This window comes from Malaclemys terrapin, chromosome 4, assembly GCF_027887155.1.
Source record: "Malaclemys terrapin pileata isolate rMalTer1 chromosome 4, rMalTer1.hap1, whole genome shotgun sequence".
Lineage (NCBI taxonomy): Eukaryota > Metazoa > Chordata > Testudines > Emydidae > Malaclemys > Malaclemys terrapin.
In genome coordinates this window covers 14,674,739-14,691,783 of record NC_071508.1, presented here as the reverse complement: position 1 = coordinate 14,691,783, position 17,045 = coordinate 14,674,739, and the positions used below count along the sequence as shown (strand labels likewise).

The 17,045-nt window shown below is 50.9% G+C and overlaps 1 protein-coding gene across 2 annotated transcripts in view; it reads right to left on the bottom strand.

Annotated features, from left to right (window-relative positions):
- SLC26A9 (solute carrier family 26 member 9) overlaps window positions 1-17,045 on the bottom strand; it is a 47,078-nt gene that overhangs the window by 14,637 nt on the left and 15,396 nt on the right. For both annotated transcript variants that reach the window (XM_054024707.1, XM_054024706.1), the window contains exons 2-11: window positions 16,480-16,619; window positions 15,758-15,868; window positions 15,262-15,437; window positions 13,207-13,371; window positions 11,525-11,677; window positions 10,113-10,195; window positions 7,932-8,079; window positions 4,254-4,367; window positions 2,950-3,027; window positions 1,598-1,693 (exon numbers count right to left, since the gene is read on the bottom strand). In XM_054024707.1, the coding sequence (XP_053880682.1) occupies window positions 1,598-1,693; window positions 2,950-3,027; window positions 4,254-4,367; window positions 7,932-8,079; window positions 10,113-10,195; window positions 11,525-11,677; window positions 13,207-13,371; window positions 15,262-15,437; window positions 15,758-15,866 (1,122 nt within the window). In that variant the 5' untranslated portion in view covers window positions 15,867-15,868; window positions 16,480-16,619. The remainder of the gene's footprint in view (window positions 1-1,597; window positions 1,694-2,949; window positions 3,028-4,253; window positions 4,368-7,931; window positions 8,080-10,112; window positions 10,196-11,524; window positions 11,678-13,206; window positions 13,372-15,261; window positions 15,438-15,757; window positions 15,869-16,479; window positions 16,620-17,045) is intronic.

Below are 17,045 nucleotides of genomic sequence, written 5' to 3'. Positions count from 1 at the left end.
TCCAAACTTTGGGTCTGTCTGGACAGGTGTTTTAAAAATTGGGTTAGGGAATAGGACTCAAGTTTGTCTTGACTAGGAAAAGTGGTCTGGTGTAGATTGAGTTCAGTGAACAAGTTGTCTAAGCCCAACCTAAACTCAAATACTTTTAGTAGTCAAGACAAATCTTTAGGCTCTCCTCTAGGCTACAACAAAACCAGCTGGCACCATTTTAAAAGAGTTAAACTGTGTCTAAACTAGCTACTAAAGTGGTGTTTCAAGTCAGGTGAGTTCACTTAGTTTAGAAACGTACCTTTTTGACTAGTCAAGACAGAGAGTTTGGGTTTGTCTATGCTTAAAGGTTTTGTTGTTTTAACTATGCCATAGTGTGGATGCAATTATACCAGTATAAAAAAGTGCTTATACACGTATAGCTTATTTCAGTTCAGGCATTTAAATAAGCCATACAGGTATAATGCACCTTTATGCCAATAGACCTGCATCCAGACTAGGGCTTTTACTGGAATAACTATGAATATATCTACGCTACAAGTGCCGCAGTGGCACAGATGCAGCACCATAGTGTAGACAGTTACTACCATGATGGAAGGGGTTTTTCCCTCACTGCAGTAAATCCACTTGAGAGGTGGTAGCTAGATTGACAAAAGAATTCTACAGCTGCACCACAGACCTGAGCCATGTGGCTAGGTCGAACTAACTGTTAGGCACACTCCTAACCCATAGGTATTCTGGGACTGCTTTTAAATATAGATCAGCCCTTTGTAGCTCAGAGTCTTTGCTAGTGTGTTGTTATGTGGTGCATTCATGTGATGGATTGAACTATTCACACAGCTTTAAAAGACCCTGCCTGGAATCATTACCCATCTCCTCTCCAGCACCTGTTTGAACAGTATTTTAGGAAAGCTCAAGTGAGTCCTTTTGGATTCCTTGTTTCTCTGATAAAGCAGCTTCCTTGGGATTTGGCAGGCTATTCTGGCCCAGTTTGCACAGATACCACCCACCAGCATAAGTCCTGTTCAAACAAAATCTTTAAATGTCAGACATTTCCAAATTCCTTTCTGTCTCCCCCATGCTCTCAGATTGGGTTTATATGTCAACCAGTGCCTGGGATCCTTATCTTTCATGATGGCCTCTCCTTCCCCTGGAGGGCTATTGGCTGAGTTTTTAAGTCATGACTCGGAGATATTGAGTAGGGCCGGTTTGGCTTGTTCTTGACAAACAGGCTCTTAAGGTTGATTGGCATTTAAATAGGGCAAGTAATAGTTCAGCTCTCTGCATTACATGCATGAAGTGCGACAGGGCTCGACTAGACCAGACAAATTCGACATTGCACCTTACTTGTGATCATCAAGCTAAACGCCGACTAGCACTGAGTCGGAGGTGTTATTGTGCTTATAGGGTGAAACTCACCCTTCTGCATGCGGCCAGCATGAGGCCTATGAACTATTTGAGTCCTATCTAAGCCCTGCTTTGAGGACTCAAGTGGTGGTGCCTATGTCTTGGGCTGCCCCACCACGCAGGGGTGAGTTTCACTCCTATTGAAAAACGTCATCAGATTCTGCTCCTTTCTCCCCCAGGACTCTCGCGGTGGGGGACTCACACAATCCAGCTTGCTTTTCTTCCACAGGTAGAAGGGATCAGCCAGCTGCTTGAGGGAGTTTTTCAGGTTCACTGCTATCAGGGCTCCCAGCACAGCCTGCCAAGGAGACGGTATCAAATTAGACTCCAAGACAGGAATCGTGAAAGTGTTATTGCTCAAGGGGAAACGGCTTGTTGCAAATATTGCCTGCTCTCAGGTCTGGCTGCCAAGAGGGATTAGCAATGGGTGATGAAGCTAACGAAGATCATACTTGAATCTGGATCCAAAATCATTTGTTTTATCCCCACCAGTTCCCTTTCGTCTGCCAGAGAATCAGTGTGGACGTGGCCCCTTCACACTATGAAACTATGCTATGGGGTGGCTCGGTTTACCTGGGCTTCATGCAGAGGCCAGGAACCATCTTTTTGTTCTGTGTTTGTACAGCGCCTAGCACAGGGGAATCCCAGTACATGATTAGGGCTGGTAGGTGCTATTGTAGTACAGCTAATCATAAATAATTAACACCAGCTAAGTGTCATTATTAGAGACAGGTCTGAACCAAATACCTGGTTCTGAACACACCCAACACTACAGCAGCTTGGCTTCAGTCTAAATAAATGGACCAAACCAACACCTTGAATCCAAAACCCCAGGGAACTTTGGGCCAGATTTCACAGCCCATACTTAGTTACTAAATAATCACATAATTACAATAGTAAATAATTTATTCATAGGGCATCCCCCACCTGGACGTACATAATTAAAGTCAAAATGACGGGAAGAAAAAGGCAGCATGGTCTAATACTTCCCTGAACTCAATGCTTCATTTGTAATGAAAGAGGTGCTAGGGCTCAAGCAATTAGGTGCCGGGACTCGAACAATTTTTTTACATTCATAACTGATGCAGCGAGCCCAGAGGCACCGGGCCTCTGACCTGCCAAGCCCTGGCACAAATTAAGCACTGTCCCAATCCCATCACTTTGCTCCCTCTGGGTTTCAAGTTTTAATAAACCCAATTTCTAAACTCCAAGTTCACGCCAAGCCTTTCACTAGTTTTTGTGCTGAAACCAGGAATTAGCTCAGGTTCTCTTGACACTTGATCCAGATTCACTCAGTGGACCTGGTTTTGAGAAAACCCCAGATCAAGTGAGTTTCGTGGGATGGGGATGAGGAGTGGGGAGGGGAGCGTTGTTTATTAGAGCTACGTGCAGCTTCATCTGGTGGCTCTTTGATTTACAAACAGCAAGGAAGGCTGACCTGGTTTGGCTGGACATAGATGACACAGGAAATGGAGCAGGTTAGTTATACCCCGTGGTGTCCCTACTTACATTCCCTCCGCCCTCCATGGCCCTCCTGGTTGCATGTGGTTTTACCTTTGGAAGGGGGTCGAGGTAGATTCCCAAAGCCAGCATGGTTATCATAACCACCAGCGCTACAAAGAAACTTGCCATCTGAGGAAACAAAAAGAATAATTACAGTGGTAACCTGGCATTTTTAAACCTTATGTCATTCCTTAAACTGGGGACCAATTAAATTGGGGCAACTACGAAGCTAATGGATTGAGCAGCAGAATGGGGCGCAGGATTCTGGGGTTTTATCTTAGTCCTGCCACTGATTTGCAGTGAGGGCTGGGGCGTGATACCTAATCTCTCTGGCCCTCAGTTCACTTGAGCTCTGTGCTTTTGCCCAAGACTTGTCCCTGTGACAGGCCCCCATTAAAAGTCACTGCTGTTGGTGCCAGATGAAACGAAAACAGCTAAATAGTGAAGAAGGGTCTGGCATCACATGACCAGTGCCCACCTGAAGATCATAAGGAGCAGGGAATTCTTCTCGGGGGACACAGTGGAATGACCAGCATGTTAGACACAGGAGTGCCTGCTGGCATGGAGAAGAAGAGCTTTCACACTGAATGCATTTAGTATTAGTGAAATCTCCTGGATTAGCAGCAATGGAGAACAAAGCGCTTCCCTTAGGCCTGATCCTGGGAGGTGCTGAGCACCCACAATGCCCAGTGCAGTCCCAGGGAGCTGCCTCCACTGAACAACCTTAAAGATCAACAGGTGCTTACTCCACAGCATGGGCAGCAAAAGTGCCAGTGCTAATGTGCCCCAACCCTGACGAGGAGGAACCCCGCTCTGTGGGAGAGAGGGCAGTTCGGTCTTGGTGGCCCATGTGTCCTTGACCTCTCTGCTGAGTCTGTCAGCACGACAGCCAGTCAGGAGCATGGTTTTGGTGATGTAGACCCTTGCTCAGTGGAAAATGGATTGAGATTCACCAAACCCATCCCATACAGAGGCCATTGGAGACATCCATCAGATGGTAACAACTTCTAGCCAGATAGAGACCCAGTCTGGATTCCAGCTGGCACTCTGGGGAGTAACAGCTCTATGATCATCATTAATCGTGTGAGCCAGCTAGCCCCTCAGAAAAACAGCCTTCAGGTTCAAATTCTGCTCTCAGTGACAATGGTGTCAATCTGGAGTGACTTCGCTAAAGTCAGTGGAGTTACTCTGGATTAGCAACAGTGGAGTCTGAATCTCTGGCTCTGAATTTTAGCAGAGAATGGCTCCACGGGACACATTCAGGTGCCCCTCTGTGGCCGTCTATACACTAATCGTGGAGGTGTCATCACGGTTGCTAGTGTGAAACTGGGCGCCGGGAAGAAGAAAGTAATAACCTGAGATTTTCCTCCAGCCCCGTCCACAGCTAGGGTTACAGACAGAGCACAGCAGATCACATGGATTTTGAAAAAGGATCCGAAGAAGTTACTGCAGCCCAGGGCAAGCATTTCCTGTGGAGAGAAGAGGAAGGTGTTTGTCAGAGGAGGAAGGAAGCACCTAAGTTTCCTCTAGCAGCAATTAAAGGGAGGTGAGAGAAGTGGGTCACTGGGATTCCCCTCCTCTGCTTGGTGAGCGGCACTGTCTTTGCAAAGCCTCTGCCCTGCACACAGCAGTCATTCCTGCCCCTCCTCCTCACCCAGGGAATTGCTCCTTCTCCTCCCAGAGGCATTGCTGGATTCCCTAAGTTATGCCCATGATGACACATCAACTCCAGCCAGTGCCTGGCAACAAGAGACCCGCTGGATTTCTCTATAAAAACTAGGTCTTTAAGAAGTTTTAACAAGTTGGCAAATCCTTGCCATGCAAACATCAGAAACAAAACAATCATCACAGCCGTTAGCTTTTGTTTAAAGAGACATTATTCAGGAATATAGTCATCAGATCTTTCTGTCTCACAGGGTGTTACCATATTACAGAGTGAGCATCATTACAACACCTATGCTATGTCGTCTCTAGCGACTTTATAAATACTCCCCAAAACTGGACCGGTGCTAGAGTGTTTTTTTGCAGGTGGATGTACTTTGTCTGAGTATTGAATAAAAGGTAACCAAATATCTAAGTATCTATCTGTCCTCTGCCTATTTCCTAGGTACGTAATTGGTGTGTTTCCCTAACCACAACCTCCCATTGTTGAAGGCCTCAGCAGCCAAGCAACTATTAGCAGAGCAGATGAGAGATTAATTCTTCATTTCCTCTTGTCTGACCATTTCTGCTGGGAAGCCCCAGGAGGATTACCAAAGGTTCATTTGGTAACAGAGAGCCAACGATTTGTGATATTTGGTTACAGCCAGGGCCGGCTCCAGGCACCAGCCCACCAAGCATGTGCTTGGGGCGGCACCTGGAGGGGGGCGGCGCGGCGCTCCGGCCTGAGAGTGGGGCTGCGACTGGGCTCGCCACCCTCCCCACGGCGCTCCAGCCACCGGGAGAGCGGAGCCGCAGCGGGCTCGCCGCCCTCCCCCGGTGTTCTGGCCGCCAGGGAGAGCAGAGCCCTGGCCGGGCTCTCCGCCCTCCTCCCGGTGCTCTGGCCGCCGGGGAGAGCGGAGCCCCGGCCAGGCTCTCCGCCCTCCTCCCGGCACTCCGGCCAGTCAGGGAGAGCGAGGCCCCGGCCGGGCTCTCCGCCCTCCTCCCGGCGCTCCGGCCGCCAGCGGAGCCGCAGTGGGCTCACCGCTTTCCCCCCGGCGCTCCGGCCAGTCGGGGAGAGCGGGCCCGTGGCCAGGCTCGGTGCCCTCCCCAGCTGCGCTTCCTGCCGGGGGCGGGGGGGGGGGGCGGCGGGAGGCTTTTTTGCATCAGGCAGCAAAAAAGCCAGAGCCGGCCCTGGTTACAGCTTGCATCCAGCACTCTCTGATGACTGGACATGTGCACCGTATATACATAAAAACTCCTCTTTCACTGCAGTTTCTCCAACATTTATCCCTATTCAATCGCTATGTATTTTTTAGCCTGATGGGTTTGAGATACCATTGAAACAGTATCTTAAAGACATTTTCTTTTATTGTGCTACAGACGGTGCTTGCTAGTCCTCCTTTCCAGATCAAACCCCATTCCTCTGGTGTCATTTGTCTGTCTAGGTCAGGGGTTCTCAAACTGGGGGTCAGGACCCCTCAGGGGGTCATGAGGTTATTACGTGGGGGGGGGGTCGCAAACTGTCAGCCTCCTCCCCAAACCCTGCTTCACCTCCAGCATTTATAATAGTGTTAAATATAAAAAAAGTGTTTTTAATTTATAATGGGGGGTCGTACTCAGAGACTTGCTGTATGAAAGGGGTCACCAGTACAAAAGTTTGAGAACCACTGGTCTAGGTCCTTTCCCCAGCTGTTTCACCACTTCTGGATGATTCAGTGTTGCAGTGAGGCTGATAGCTGGACCCAGTTCCCAAATATCCTGCCTTAATTTGCATCTGCGACCAGCTGCAGAGGCATTTTAAAAAGGAGGGAAAATGAGGAATAACAAACGTTTGGAATCCCAAATGAATCTAACATCTTTACAAGGGTGCGTTCTGCGTGAGTCAGACAGGCAATAGTCTTCCCCTCCTTCGCACTCTGCCTGAAACACATGGCCGGAACAAGAGAGCCGTGTGCTGATCAGGGGTGTGCCTTCTGTCGCACGTGCAACTGTTTCCTTGTATAGGTCTCGAGCAGATCAGGGAGCCCTGATATTAGGGTGCCTGGGAAAGGAGGCCTCCTGATGCGGTCAGTTGGGCAGAAGGAGAGAGAGAGGTGGGACTGTCGTGGAGGGAAAGCAAAGCCGGGGGATCACACCCCAAACTCCCCCCAATCCTGTACAATCTCCCTCTAGCCCACAGACAATCTGCATACAACAACAAACCAGTGCACTTAGCCCCGGATTCATGAGCAACCCTACCACTATGCAAGTCTGAGCGCAGGAGAGAGAGACACAAATTTCAAAGAAACAGAGTATGTTTAAAAGCTCCCAACTTATTAAATAGGCTTCCATTTTCACATCCATTATACCCAGCAGCATCTTGACCAGAGGTGGGCAAACTACGGCCTTTGAGCTCCCGGCCGGGGAGGCTAGCCCCTGGCCCCTCCCCTGCTGTTCCCGCTCCCCCGCAGCCTCACCTCGCCACGCCGCCAGCACTCTGGCCCACCACTCCTGCCAGGCAACGCAGCGGTGTGTCTGGCTCCTGCTGGGCGGTGGGGCTGTGAGCTCCTGCTGCTATGAGCAGCGTGGTAAGGGGCAGGGAGCGGGGCAGGGGGTTGGATAAGGGGCAGGCGTTCCCGGGGGGCAGTCAGGGGACAGGGAGCAGGGGGTGGTTGGATGGAGTGGAGGTTCAGGGGGGGCAGTCAGGGTACGGGGAACAGGGGGGTTGGATAGGCATGGGAGTCCCGGGGGCACAGCCGCCCGGGGGGGGGCAAGTGGGGCAATTTGCCCCAGGCCCTGCAGGGGTCCCACGAGCCCTGGCCAAGAATCCCTGCTAGAGGTGTCTTTTTAATTTTTACTCACCTGGCAGCGTTCCAGGTCTTTGGCGGCATTTCGGCAGCGGGGGGCCCTTCAGTTGCTCCGGATCTTCGGCGGCATTTTGGCGGCGGGTCCTTCAGTGCTGCCGAAGACGTGGAGCGAGTGAAGGACCTGCCGCCGCCGCCGCAGACTCGGAGTGCCACCCAGTGAGTATGTCCGCTCCCCCGTTTTGTCCCAGCCCCCCTGAATCCTCTGGGCGGCCCTGCCTGGGGGGGCCTGTCAGGGGGCAGGGGTGTGGATAGGAGTCGGGGCAGTCAGGGGACAGGGAGCAGTGGGGGTTGGATAGGCGGTGGAGTCCTGGGGGGGCTGTCAGGGGACAAGGACCAGGGGGAGTTGGATGGGTCAGGGGTTCTGAGGGGGGCAGTCAGGGAGCGGGAAGTGGGAGGGGGTGGATAAAGAGTGGGGGCCAGGCTGTTTGGGGAGGCACAGCCTTCCCTACCCGGCCCTCCATACGGTTTCGCAACCCCGATGTGGCCCTTGGGCCAAAAAGTTTGCCCACCCCTGATCTTGACTATATCCCTTTAAATAAATGTTACCTGGTTGGGGTCTACGTCATAGCCATGTTTGGTTCCTAGGGTTCGTCCCATGGCCAGGTTGATCACGTAGCCCACAATGGCAAGTGAAAAAGCTGTGCCAACCATATCTTTCCACTTGCTCACCAGTGGGAGTGTGGGGACTGGGAAGCTGCAGCCAAAGAATAGAGGAGAAAGCTGTCAGGACATAGGTGTTTAGAGATGGAGCCAGTGGACCAGGATTTGACTTTATATATACAGGATTCACTTCACCCACTACTAAAATGCAGTCACCTCTGGGAGGAACACAGCAGCTATTTAACAGTGCACAGCAGCACTGCGCAACTGTTCAGGAAAATGAGTGAAGAATGACCCATCCAAATGAAACTGCGGGGGAAATTTAGGTCAGTGGACTCCAGCTGGGATTTGGTCAGGATGCTGGGGCTTTTGCAAAAAGTGCCAGAGGATTTTAAATGATCCCAAGTGACCACATCTTTTGTTCTCTCTTTAATCTGAAAGACTGCACCTCCAAGCAACACAGCCCCCTCTAGTGCCATGCAGAGCCATTGGCTCAGAACCGACCAAGAGAGGAGTGCCAGGAACTGCATCACCAACACCAAAGAATGAGAGCGTCTCAAAAATTTTCCAGTGGAAGAGTCAGAAAATTTGACTAAATCGAAACATTTCACAGGAATGAGACAATGTCGATGAAATTTCATTTTGAAAAAAGATCAAAACGATTCATTTTGATAAGGTTGAAACCGTGTTTTGACTTTCTCATTTTGAAACAACTTTTTCATTTTGACTTTTATTGTACATGATATAGTATAATATGCAGTGTCGTTGTAGCTGTGTTGGTCCCCGGATATTAGAGAGACCAGGTGGGAGGTAATATTTTTTCTTGGCCCAACTTCCGTTGGGGAGAGAGACAAGCCTTTAAGCTTACACAGAGCTCTGCTTCAGGACTGAAGAAAAAAGAGCGGAGTGCCTCAAAAGCGTGTCTCTTCCACCAACAGAAGTTGGGCCAAGAAAAGATATTACCTCCCACCTTGTCTCTCTGATAGAATAATTGAAACACAACATTCCAATTGAACCTAAATGGAATATATCTCTACAAAGAATACCAACGTGATCCCCAGACTTACAGAACTTACCGTGCTTTGCACATGCTGAATAATATCCTAGACACAATCCCAACTCTAGCCTTGTTTATTATTTCAACACAGGACTGGTGCTGTGTGTCCCTTGTAATTATAAGATTGTGCAGCGCAGTATTGTATGCTTTGCACAATTATAGCTTGGTAATTATATGCTGCCCTTTATAATCCACTAATGCATTGACTCAGGTAAGGAAAGAAGGATTAGGAGACATTTTCCACTCCAACCTGGCCTAGATTCTGTTCTATTTTGGTTTTTATGCCTCACCCTGCACAATGGTATCTGAGTGCAGTGCTGCAGGGCTATTGCTACCACCTGGGGTTAGTCCTTATCCTAGGATATTGTAGGATGATTTACGAATGCTCAGGCAAATTAGTGCCCTCTTTGGATACCAATCACAAAAGACAGTCGCTCCCTGCTGTAGTTATTATTACTTGTTACAAGTAACTTGTATTGTGGTAGCGCCTAGCGGCCCCAGCAGAAACTGTTGCCCCATAGTGCTGGGTGCTGCACAGACACAAAGTATAAGACAGACAAAGGAAGGGAGGATTTTACATTTCCCAGATGGGAAACCAAGGCCTGGAAAGATAAAATGACTTGCCCAATGTCACTCAGGGAGGCTGTGGTAGAGCTGGGACGCAAACCCAGGTCTCCTGCAGTCACTGTACACACCCCACTGGAGACAAAGGTCACATTCAGCTCCTGCCTTGTGCAGAACCTGAACCAGGGTGGAACCCCTCTCTACCCCCTCGTAGTGCCCAGTGGTGCCTTTCTGCATGAGGCTGTTTGTTAGGGGCATAGATTTCGCTGAGGACAAGGCAATCACTCAGGGAGAGCTACGGAGGAACCTCAGTAAACGGGGCGAAGGTCAGTAATAAAATGGTGTCCCTTTCACTGAGTTCTCTATTTCGGCAGGCAGTGTCCTTCGTTATCCCTCACTTCTGTGGGGGTTGTATCCCAGATTGCAGCACGGGCTGGTAGGGGACTATCCCTGGTCCAGAAGGAATCAGCCCTTGGAAATGGATTCAGGCCTGCAGGCGCACTTACCCCATCTTAATCTTCCCAACGATTGGCATGTTGTATTTCTCAGGCATGTTCAAGCAGCCGGAGACCGCGGTAGCTACTATGACCTGAAATCACAGAGAGTAAAGGAGCTATAAGGGGAAGCAGCATTGTCAGATCCTTACGCAGCGTTGCACGGACTTAGCTGTGCGGGATGGTGAGATAGTGGCTAATGCCTACTACAGACGAGAACGATACCTGTAAAGCCAAATTCAGCCCTGGATCAAGTGGGAGAAACATCCATCCGCTTCAATGGGTGTTATGTCCGTTTATGTCACGGATTAGTTTACCCCCATAGACATTAAAGGAGTGTGTTGGCAATCCAAAATATGAGGAAGAAACAATGCGGGGGAGGTTTTCTCCTCCTCTTGAGGATATAATAATACTTGGGCTTCCCTATCCCCTTTCATCACAGGATATCCAAGCACTTGATGAGTATTACTGGAGCCACACAAGACTAGGTTGATCAGTCACGTCATTGGAGAACTGAGACAGAGCCCTGAAATAGCAGCGAGCTGGGATAGTGAGGAATAGAACCCAAAGTTCCTGACCCCTGGTTTCCTGTCCTAAAATCTCGGTAACACTCCCTCCCCCATGGAAGCTTGTGACCATTCTACACATGCTCTGAGGGGAGACTTAGCCCGTATATGGTTGAGAGAGAGCTCACAGCAGGAATGTGGCTGGCAAGGCCTCTGCAGATATGAACCTAACCCGCTGTGGCTCTGTGGGGGCTGGGGAGATGTATAGTTTGTCATGGTTTCACTTAGAGGTGAACCACAACAGGGTGACTGAATCCGTCACACACCCACCTGGGATTTGGGAGTCCCTGAGCCAAATGTTCTGACTCAGGCAGGCCCAAACCTCGTTCTGACATGAAATTCAGTGGGGTCAGCAGCTTCTCTCGGAGGTTCTGGATCTGCTGAATTTCTGAAACTGCAGCCAAACTCAGGGGCCCCAATGTCCCGTCGCCCTTGAATTGTGCACCCGGTCAGTGCAGGGTGTAAAAGTCAGAGCAGGGTGTAAAAGGCAACCAAATCAGAAGTGTAGTGCTCTACACCCACTTTGTCCTGGTGTAAATGACCATGTGAAGCAGGCACTGTGCACTGGGCTCAGCGGTGCGACCCCCCTGAACCGAAACCAAAAAATCTAATTAGAATGACACTGCCGGTGCCTCCTGCTTCCCCAAGCATCCAAGCCATGCAGGTGTCCTGAGTCCGACATCATGCCTCACCAGGTGTCAAAGTAAGGGTGCTTTGAAATCTAGGCCCTTTCCCTGCCTGTCCTAGAGAGGCACCTTCCTGCAAAAGCTGGGAAGAGATGAGGGGAAAAGGCTCTTTCAGAGAAAGGTTGTTTCCTCTCTAATGGACAGAGGATGACAGAGCTCGGGTGTCACTTACTATGACAATCTCCATGGGGATGGGCACCCGGATCTTCTTCATGTATTTCATGTTGAGCTCTTTCACAATAATCAGGAGCACAGTGCTGATCAGGGCGAAGATCAAGGAGGCCACGTTGGTCTTGGGGAGATTTTTGCAAATATCAATAAATGTCTAGAGGGGGGAGAAGGGACAGCCGTCAGCAAAATGTTGAGAAGGGCTACTTGGAATTCCAGTGGGCAAAGCAGCGAACACCCCACCAGCCCACTCTGGCCTCCCCATGGACATCTCTGAGCCACAGGTGCTGGAACTAGGGGTGCTGGAGGTGCTGCTGCACCCTCTGGCTTGAAGTGATTTCCATCATATCCAGGGTTTACAGTTTGGTTCAATGGCTCTCAGCCATTCCGTTCCAGCCCCCCTGCTCTGAGCATATGAAACAGGCACTGGGGAATGAAACAAGCACCAGAAATCCCAAGACAGCCTGCTTCTGTGTCTGGCTACTTCAGTTACGCAGCCAAACTTCCAGGTGCATAGGACTCGCGGAAGTCAATGGAAAGGACTATGGATCGGCCCCAGAGAGGGGCGGGGCCATCTCCTCAAGTTCGCGTAAAGCACATCTCCACTGACTTCAGTGCAGCTACCCCATTCATAGCCGTTGAGGATCTGGGCCTATATATTTAAAAACATTCAGTGCCCTTACCCATGCCCCTAATGACATCTTTGATTATTGAAACTCAAAGCATTTGAAAAAAAAAAACGCTCATTTATGTTCCATCGTTAGTGCTGATTGCATCCTTTTTTGTGTTATTTCGTTCATCTGGGACAGTGAAAATAGATTCACCAGGGCCTGATTCCCCTCTCATACCAGTCTTATGCCACGGTCACTCCATTGCCATATATCAGTCAGAGGCGGATGAAATGTGGATCAGCCCCATATGGGTCTCTTTTTTTATTTCCCAGTCCCTAATTCTCATCCACTTCCCCAGTGCTGCAGCACCTGACTGGCAAAGAATGCTGGGAAATGTTTAAATCCAGACGGAATACCTGCGTTCATTGGAATACTAAAAATCATGGAGGTGTCGCTAGGGATTGTAGGTTTGGATTTTCCTGCATCGGCCCCAGGGACGCTCTGACATGCCCGACTCTCTGCTGACTCATCTGATTCTGTGATTCCAAACCTAAACAGGCTAAGGTCAATCCAGCAGTGTCGCCTCAGAGGAACTGCCAGGCTGGACCAGACCAGGAGACCATTTAGTTCAGTGTCCCATCTCTGACAGTGGCCAGCACCAGATGGATCAGAGGAAGGCGCAAGAGGTCATATTTATGGGATAACCTGCAGCCACGGGTAGTTTCCCCTGACCCCTAATAGCTAGAGGCTGGCTCGTGCCCTGAAGCAGGAGGGCTAATATTCCTTCCAAGACTCCCTCAAGACCCATCAATGGTAATAATTAAAAACGATCAGGGCTCAGGTCTGATTGTGGTTTTATTTATGACAGTAGCGGCACAAGGGACCCTGGGTACAAGCTGAGAGTGCTGGGAATGGAGCGGACTGCCATGTGCTTGCACCCTCTCAGCCCTCTGCTCATTTGATTTAGGATTCATTAAGTAACGTCCCCATGTATTTGCTGATGCAGTGTCTGCAGCGTGCTAGCCCCTGGGCCGAGGTGTGGAGAGAAGGTCCCTACCCCAGCGAGCTCACTTACATAGACAATGGCCAAGGGCCCAGTGTAGGCCGGGATCGTCAAGCCAAAGACATATTTGAGCACCGAGATGAGGATCTGGAGCCCTGCTGCAGTCATGAAGCCCCGGATGAAGGATTCCGAGAGGTAGATGGCAACGAAGCCAAACTGCACGAATCCCAGACAGATCTAAGGATGGACGGACACACGCATCACAGTGAAAACGTACTGGAAACAGCCCAGACCCCGTCCCCAGGGGCCATCACAGAGATCATTAACGGAGAGCTGCTGCACGCGACAGGCTGGCCCCTGCAGTGTGAGGCAGCCACTTGGCGCTGGGGCGGTCTGGAGACAGAGCCAGCGTAACTACCCCAGGGAGAGTCATGCCAGGCTGGGAGCATGCTCAGGTGGCAAAGAGCCAATACAGAGGCTAGGGGAGTGTGGCTGGGAAGCCGTTTTGTTCCCTTGGGGCCACTAGTGTTGCCCGGCGAGTGCTCTAATGACTATCTCTGCTCACAGGATTGGGAGAGTGCACAGGGTGAACTTTGCACCATCTTGGCAACTGCAGCCTCCCCCCAGCCCTGCACCATGAGCCAGACGCCCGCTCTGAACACAGGCAGTGGAAATACAGACTATGTCCAGGGCCGGTGCAACCACCAGGGCGCCAAGTGGTTGGGGGCGCCAAAAAGCGGTGCCCTGGCTCGGCAGGGAGGAGCCGCCTTCCGGAGGCACCGGAGAGCCAGAGCGTCGGCTTGCGGGGGCGGCGAGCCCCAGCCATGGAGGAGCCGGCGTGGCGCAGGGGGGCAGCAGCCCTGCAAAGGCGGCGGCACCGCTAGCTGGGTCTAGCCGGGCCCCCAGCTCCGCCTGCCCAGGCTGTGGCCTGGCGCCCCCCCACCCCCAGGGGCTCCTGCAAGCTGCAGCAGATGCATGTGGGTGCCAGCCCCTGTGCACTCCCCAGGTCCCCCCTAGTCCCGCTCGGGCTCTGCGGCTCCCAGGCATGTGAGTTGCCATCACTGCTGCCCCTCCCGGAGCTCCCCGCTCCCGCTGCCTCAGCACTCTGCAGGGGAGGGGCTGTGCATGCGGTGTTTTGCCTCCACGTGGAGCCAGCGTCTGACCAGCATGGGCATGGTTAGGGGAGTCACGGGGGGGCAGTCAGGGAGCAGGGGGAGGGTTGGATGGGTCAGGAGTTCTGCGGGGGAGGTTGTCAGGGGGTGGGGGTGTGGAGAGGGATTGGAGCAGTCAGGGGATAGGGAGCAGGGGGGGTTAGGTTGGGAGTTCTGGGGGTCCTGTCAGGGGGTGGGGAGTGGTTGGATGGGGCTGTGCACCCTCCAGGGGAGTTCGGGGGGGGGAGGGTGGAACCTGGGCTGGGGAGCAGCCCCTGGGCATGGCTGGCTTCTGGGGTCTATAAAGGCTCATTGGGATTTGCCCCTCAATGAACCGATGTGTGTGGGTGTGGGTGTGGGTGTGGGTGGGGGGGGCGGCACAAGGTGGAAGTTTTGCCTAGGGCGCAAAATATCCTTTCACCGGCTCTGACTATGTCTCTAGCACACTCCCTGCCTAGCACACACCATGTCTAGCACACGCCATGTCTAGCATACGCCATGCCTCCTATGGGCATTGCCACGTGCTTCATTTTCTACCACCCCATGTGCTCCCATGCAAAGTGTCTTTGGAGTAAAAATACACCTGCAATTGCTATGAGCCGCTGATCATGGAAGAACAGAGACCCCAATGTGCCTCTTTTTGGTTCAGAAACTTTAATATAGGATGGGTCCATCTATCCAGATCCCTATTATAGTTTAGGAATCACGATAGTGTCTGAGGTCCAATGTTTCTGAAGTCAGGGCCAGGACCACAGGACCCTTCCAAACCCTTTGTCTCCAGGTATCACCTACTTGGAAACAGTCTCAATTGTTGCACCTGCTGGCACTGCCATCCCCTTCCTCAAGGGTGTAGAAATGACAAAATCCCACCGCAGTTGTCCTGCGTAACCAGTCACGGTTCAACTTCATACAAGGGGAAGGGTTAGGCTTAGCTCAGGCAGTGGACACTGTAGCTTTAGTGCTGAGATGTCCTTACTTGTATGATGGCTGTCAGACAAGCTAATGTGGCGGAGATCTCCAATCTGGCTGCCTCCATGGCTGTGTTGTTGATGTTTATCTCATTGGTGGTATGGTTAAAGTACTGGAAATCGGATTCAGGAGCCAGATCATGGCAGACGCTCCCAACGATAATGCTGATGACAGCAAAGGTGCCTGCAAGACAAAACAGTAACAGGTGACTTACATGTATGCAAAGCATCCCATCCTGAAAAGTATTCATGTAGATTGGGAATCACCCACCACTGCAATGCAGCCAGTTCTGTAGCAGAACATGGCAGTGGTTTATCAGTTCATGGTGCAATGCTATACAGCCGGCACCAGGGATCTAGGACTTTGATTAATGCACCAGAGAACGGGCTTGGTAAAACAGTGCCCTATCAGGAGATATGGTACAGCTGGAGGAGGTGCTCGGGCAATGAACGTAATTGGAATGTACAGACATTCAAATCTCAGAACTAGAAAGGGGAACTTACCTGGGACCATCTGGTGGATGCCACCTAGGATGAAGTAGGGTATCAAAGGGAAGAAGGAGGAGTAGAGTCCATTGATGGGAGGCAGATTGGCAAGCAGCGCAAAGGCCATCCCTGAAAAATGCAAGTGAAATTGACTTCAGATCTTCCATCTCAGTTACAGCTGTGGTCCCTGAGAATTCCCTTACTGGCACGGAACCGTGGCCCAGCAAGTTCTGCAGCCTGTCTTTGACAATGTACTAAATGCTTTAGGGGAAGATGCAAGAAAGCCCATCATGGACATTTACGGAGTGGGCTACTGTCCCAAGGCAGCAGGATCTACCAGGGATGCAGGACTCTCCTAGTAGTGACTCATCCTGTTAGCGGAAGTTAAAAATCTGCACAAAGCTGCTGCGTCAGTTCTGCTGGGTCTTTGTGGCAAATGCAGCTTGTTAACTCTCCCAGGCTATGAGATGTGACCCTCTGGTGAGAGGGAACTAGGGGCAGAGCCAGGATAGCCCTGCAGGGAAACCCAGGACGAGCCAGCTTTAAGGAGAAAGCTTTGGCTGAGGTTGTATGTTCTCTTGTTACTAATAAAGCCAACCCCAGGAAGGGGATACAATCAGCCATCGACAGCACGTCCGGACTTTAATTGGAGCAAGGTGGGAATGTTCTCTCCTCACAGCTGCTCAAGGAGGGGAAAGTGACTTCCTAACCCCCACTAGGGAAAGGAAACCTGGTCTCACCTTGTGGCACTTGTATTGTCCCCGCACTGATTCCCCCGAGGATATCGGGCACAATGTAGTCTTTAATTTTATATTTGGGGAGCCAAACGAGTATTGGAAACAGACTGTAGATGATGACTTTGAACCTGGATGATGAACATCTAGAGAGGAAATGAACACAAGTAAGGAAGGAGGGTCCTGATAAGAAGCATTTCCCCTCTCTACGAGGTTTCCTATGCAAAGGACAACGGTCCTGATTTTCATTGCCTCTTGCCTTAGGAAGTCATTTACACAAGACCGGAGTAGATACGAAGCCAACCTGGGTATGAAGCATCACCAGTCTGATGTGGCAGCGTTCTGCACACGCTTCACGCTGGCACAGGTGTTGACACAAGGAGCAGCACAAAGATGAACCAGGCCTTTTACTCTTAGCTGCTATATTGCTGTGACCCAGGTAGGGATGGGTCAGAACCATTTATCCAACCCATCCTCAAACTTTGGAGCAAATACTACCTGGATCAAAACTGTGTTCAATTCTGCTTCACACAGCAATACACCAAAACGGGAATCATAATCCAGATCTGCCC